This window comes from Solea senegalensis, linkage group LG11 (assembly GCF_019176455.1).
Source record: "Solea senegalensis isolate Sse05_10M linkage group LG11, IFAPA_SoseM_1, whole genome shotgun sequence".
NCBI classification, from domain to species: Eukaryota; Metazoa; Chordata; class Actinopteri; order Pleuronectiformes; family Soleidae; genus Solea; species Solea senegalensis.
The window spans coordinates 25,583,592-25,589,478 of NC_058031.1; the positions used below are offsets into that span (position 1 = coordinate 25,583,592).

The 5,887-nt window shown below is 36.0% G+C and overlaps 1 protein-coding gene across 1 annotated transcript; it reads left to right on the top strand.

The window, feature by feature from the left end:
- The first annotated feature begins 1,223 nt into the window (after window positions 1-1,223).
- Window positions 1,224-5,108, top strand: LOC122777299 (adenosine receptor A1-like). Its single transcript, XM_044038451.1, has 3 exons — window positions 1,224-1,561; window positions 2,984-3,477; window positions 4,707-5,108. The coding sequence occupies exons 1-3, from the start codon at window positions 1,224-1,226 to the stop codon at window positions 4,907-4,909; spliced, it is 1,035 nt and encodes a 344-aa protein (XP_043894386.1). The 3' UTR covers window positions 4,910-5,108.
- The last annotated feature ends 779 nt before the right edge of the window (window positions 5,109-5,887 follow it).

A 5,887-nucleotide genomic window follows, 5' to 3' on the forward strand; every position in this document is an offset into this window, starting at 1 on the left:
CTACAGTACCAGAGAGAGTCTACAGTGATGATTAGGCTGCAGTACCAGAGAGAGTCTACAGTGATGTTTAGTCTACATTACCAGAGAGAGTCTACAGTGATGATTAGGCTACAGTACCAGAGAGAGTCTACAGTGATGATTAGTCTACAGTACCAGAGATGGTCTATGATGATTAGTCTACAGTGATGATTAGTCTACAGTGATGATTAGTCTACAGTACCAGAGATGGTCTACAGTGATGATTAGTCTACAGTGATGATTAGTCTACAGTGATGATGAGTCTACAGTGATGATTAGCCTACAGTGAAGATGAGTCTACAGTGATGATGATGAGCCTACAGTAACACACGCTAACACAACCTGACACATGATGTCTACATTATCAGAGAGAGTCTACAGTGCACACAGTAAAGTATCAGTATCTCTTATAGAGTCCAGGGGATGAGGGGAGTAACAATGTAAAACAAAACCTCGGCATATTTTAAAAGAAGAAAGGCAGAGACAACTGGAACCAACCGCGTATAAAAAGTTTATTTACAACGTATTAGCATCATCTAAACTTAGCTCGAGAACACAGAGAGAACACAGAGAGAACACAGAGAAAACACAGAGAAAACACAGAGAGAACACAGAGAGAACACAGAGAGAACACAGAGAGAACACAGAGCTGAGCTGCTTACTAGCTCACAGGCTGTGAGCATGGTTCTGTAGAGAGGCCCATCACAGCTTTTTATGTCCACAGCTTGATTGCTGAATTGGAATCACCTCTGGAACAAGCAGAATGGGCGGAGCCACAAAGCACCCAGCAAACACAGGAAAAAGGATGTCTCACAAAGCACGTAAGAATTATAGAAATAAACAAGTCAAACTTAGCTGGTTTTAAAAAAACATTATGTCTTAATCTGTTAAAAATTTCCAACACTGATGTTGCATCTCAGGCTGAAGCTCTGTTCTATTCTGTTCCTATTTATTGGTGAGAAAAATGGGTTTTTCACTGTGATGAAACCCAGATGTTGTCTCCATGGATTTACACGCCTGCACACACACACACACACACACACACACACACACAAGTACATGATGTTTGATATAAAACCATCTGCTCCTCTGTTTTCGCTGCTCATTGGAAGCAGAAACAGCCTGAACATAAAACACAGGATCATGTTTTATTCCACTCTGTGCTGGAATCTGTCTCAAGGAAACATCACAGCATCTCCACGGTGATGGCCGAGTGGAGCTGGGTGGTGTACACGCTGCTCGAGGCTGTCATCGTTGTAGCCTGTTGCCTTGGAAACCTGTTGGTGGTGTTCGCCGTGTGCGTCGGCGTCCGCGACTCCCTGCGGGAGCCCACCTTTTGCTTTCTCGTTTCCCTGGCGGTGGCTGATTTCCTGGTCGGCGTGGCCGCCGTGCCCCTGGCCGTGGTGTTGGACGGTTGGGCGAGGTTGACCCCTGACCTCTGCCTGCTGCTCAGCTGCGTTGTGTTGGTGCTGACTCAGGCTTCTGTGCTGTCGTTGTTGGCGATCGCTGTGGACAGATACCTGCGCTTACACATGCCGCTCAGGTTTGAACTCATCCAACTTCAGATAAAGACTTTTATCTTCAGATAAAGATTTTAATATCTTCAGATGAAGACTTTTATCTTCAGATAAAGACTTTTATCTTCAGATAAAGACTTTTATATCTTCAGATGAAGACTTTTATATCTTCAGATGAAGACTTTTATATCTTCAGATAAAGACTTTTATCTTCAGATAAAGACTTTTATATCTTCAGATGAAGACTTTTATATCTTCAGATGAAGACTTTTATCTTCAGATAAAGACTTTTATCTTCAGATAAAGACTTTTATATCTTCAGATAAAGACTTTTATATCTTCAGATGAAGACTTTTATCTACCTCTAAAGACTTTTATATATTCAGATAAATACTTTTATATATTCAGATAAATACTTTTATATATTCAGATAAAGACTTTTATATCTTCAGATAAATACTTTTATATATTCAGATAAATACTTTTATATATTCAGATAAAGACTTTTATATATTCAGATAAATACTTTTATATATTCAGATAAATACTTTTATATATTCAGATGAAGACTTTTATATATTCAGATAAATACTTTTATATATTCAGATAAATACTTTTATATATTCAGATAAAGACTTTTATATCTTCAGATAAAGACTTTTATATCTTCAGATAAAGACTTTTATCTACCTCGAAATACTTTTATATCTTCAGATAAATACTTTTATATATTCAGATAAAGACTTTTATATCTTCAGATAAAGACTTTTATCTACCTCGAAATACTTTTTTATCTTCAGCTAAAGACTTTTATCTTCAGCTAAAGACTTTTATCTTCAGATAAAGACTTTTATCTTCAGATAAAGACTTTTATCTTCAGCTAAAGACTTTTATATCTTCAGATAAAGACTTTAATATCTTCAGCTAAAGACTTTTATCTTCAGCTAAAGACTTTATATCTTCAGATAAAGACTTTTATCTTTAGCTAAAGACTTTTATATCATCCTCTAAAGACTTTTATCTTCATAAAGACTTTTATCTACCTCTAAAGACTTTTATCTACCTCTAAAGACTTTTATATCATCCTCTAAAGACTTTTATCTTCATAAAGACTTTTATCTTCAGATGAAGACTTTTATCTTCAGATAAAGACCTTTATCTACCTCTAAAGACTTTTATATCTTCCTCTAAAGACTTTTATCTTCATAAATACTTTTATCTTCAGCTAAAGACTTTTATCTTCAGCTAAAGACTTTTATATCTTCAGATAAAGACTTTTATCTTTACCTAAAGACTTTTATATCATCCTCTAAAGACTTTTATCTTCAGCTGAAGTCTTTTATCCGTCCTGTTTTTATGATGAAGGTGACTTGTTCCCTCTTTGACTGGCATAAATCCTCTCTCATCTATTCCATCATGTGTCTTTTTTGTCTTTGTCTTCTGTTCAGGTATAAAAGTCTGGCCACACAGAGACGCACATGTTTGGTTGTCTCTGTGTGTTGGCTTCTGTCTTGTCTCCTGGGCTTCACTCCCTTGCTCGGGTGGAGAAACTGCCCCTCCTCCTCTTCTTCATCTTCTTTACCACTTGCTCCTGCTTCAAACTCCTCCTCCTCCTCTATCATCACATCTCCTCCACCCTGCACTTTCCTCTCCGTCATCTCCCTCCCCTTCATGGTCTACTTTAACTTCCTGGGCTGCGTGATGGCGCCCCTGCTGGTCATGATGCTGCTCTACGTGAGGATCTTCTGGAGCCTGCAGGCTCGTCTGAAGGAAAGCTCTCCGCACCACGTCCACGCCTCCCTGCTGAGAGAGCGGAGGCTGGCCTGCTCCCTGGCACTGGTTCTGGTTCTGTTTGCCGGCTGCTGGATTCCTCTGCATCTGATGAACTGTGTGCTGCTGGTCCACGGGCCTCAGGCCGTCACGCAGGGACTGCTCTACACAGGCAGGTGGCGCCACATTCCCTTGAGCCTGATCACTTCACAACAAGGCAGTTAGTTAATGTTGTAATAAGCGTTTAATAACTGAAAATGTGAACGTATGAAATAAAAATGTCGTAATTATGATAGGAAATTGATCGTTTAACATTAGAATTAAAAAAATAAATAAATACTAAAAAGTCAAAAGAGATTGTGAGGAAAAAGTCAAAGTTTGGGCAAAAAAAAGTCATAACTATGAAGTAGAAAGTCAAGAATAATTAAAATCATAATAGCATTTATGAGATGAGATGATGATAGTTTGAACTATTAAACTAAATGTCAAAATCATGAGGAAAAGAGACAAAACTGTATATTATAAAGTTACAATTCATTTCTTTTTAAATAACAATAGTCAAAAATTTCATTCAGTTCAACAGTTCGTTTATGTTTTAACTAAACTTTTAATAATGTTATTCAATGAAGCATTTTAAGCATTTATGGCAGTGGTGACGATGCATAACTTAACTATTATTAAGCATTTAACATTTGTTAACTTCACAAATACATAAGCACATTGAATTTGTATAATACTATGTTTATTAGTGCTCTTAACATTTATAAAGGCTAATAATAGTTCATAAATGTGTAATTATAGTGATTTTATACTTATTCTATACTCCCATACAGTTATGAAGTCATAGTTAAGGTATGCATGTTTTACACTTTACAATAAGGCTCACAAGGAACATTAATAAAGGTAATAATGGTTAATAAATACTTAATTAATGATTATTTAGTGCTGTTACACTGTAAACTAAGTGTCACAGGGAAACATGTTTTCAACTTAATTAATAATACAACTTTATTTACAATAAGCTTCACAAGGAGCCTTAATAAAGTTGATAATGCTTAATAAATGCTTACTTATTGTAAATAGTGATTATTATTTAGTGCTGTTACTCGGCTCTACTCAGGTTAGGGTTAGGCTTTATACTCAATCATTTTAAGTTCTCAATACACAAAAAACTTTAATAAATGTGAACTAAAGAGTAACTTAACACTTAAATTAAGTCAAAATGAACTTTTATCACTGATATTAACAGTAGTTTTTAAAGAGCCTTGCATTGACCTAAATAACATGAATAAACGGTTAATTAACACATGAACAGTTAGTAAATGTTTATAACAACACTAAGTATGATCGACATGATCAAACATGATCAAACATTATCAAACATGATCATCTGTCCTCCAGGAATACTTCTGTCTCACGCCAACTCCGCCATCAACCCCGTCATCTACGCCTACCGCATCCCCAAGATCCAGCAGGCCTATGCTCACATATGGAGGCGCTTTCTGCTCAGGATAAACTGTCGCCATGGAGACATGGAAGGTCAAAGGTCAATGAGGAGCAGCCAAGGCGATCAGAGGGAGGCAGGAGGGACAACTGAGGACTGAGGACATGGTGGGAGACACTGGGAGGAAACGTCAAATACTGGTGGTGTAACTCAACTTACTACCAGAAAACAGACAATCAGAAAATACATCGTCATAATTATGAGGGAAAAGTACAATTATGACCTTAAAAGACATCATTATGAGACGGTGTAAAAAAGAAAATTAAAATACTTTTGAGGGGGAAAAAAAAACATGAAAACATGAGACAACAGAGTCATTAGTGAGATAAAAAAAACTTAATATAAAGTCATCATTATTGTGAGATTAGAACGTCAACAATATGAGATCATGAGGTAAATGATCAAAGCAAAAGTCACAGTCTTATTTTCAGACTAAAAGTCATTATTGTGAGATATAAAGTAAGATTGTGTGATGAAAACTTGAAAACAGTAGACAGAAGGTAAACTGTGAGATTAAGAATGAAATAATAAAAATGATGAGACACTGTTATCTCACAGTTTCATCTGTCATGATTTCAACTCTTCATTTTTAATGTCATTTTGACTTTTGTATCTATGATTTGAACTTTTGTTGTCGTTTGTTTACACACACAAACACACACACACACACATACACACACACACACACACACACACCTTAAATTCATTCTCACTCTTTGCTTTGCTTAGTATTTTATTGTGAAAAATGGTGTGGCTGTTATATTGAAACATTTATTAGTTATTTTATTTTGAAATATATTTTGAATGTACTTTTGCCCAGTGTGTAAAAGTACATTTATCAACTTTAACTACATTTTTATTTACACTCAGTCTAAACCAGTGTTTCACAAACGTTTGAAAATATGGATCTCGCTCAGTAAAATGTGAAAATACAGTGGCGTAAATAAACATGGAGCGAGAGATAAGGTAACTAAAACGTGTTCTTTTATTTATTTATACAGTAGAAAGAGTATTTATGAAGTACCACCAGAGGGAGCTTGTGTGCCACTGGTGGTATGTGTACAACAGTTTGAGAACC

Excerpts from the sequence above, each read along its gene's own strand:
- LOC122777299 (XM_044038451.1), top strand. The coding sequence starts at position 1,224 with ATGGCCGAGTGGAGCTGGGTGGTGTACACGCTGCTCGAGGCTGTCATC. Across the intron at positions 1,562-2,983 it reads CGCTTACACATGCCGCTCAG|GTATAAAAGTCTGGCCACAC; the intron begins GTTTGAACTCAT and ends TCTTCTGTTCAG. Across the intron at positions 3,478-4,706 it reads GCAGGGACTGCTCTACACAG|GAATACTTCTGTCTCACGCC; the intron begins GCAGGTGGCGCC and ends TCTGTCCTCCAG.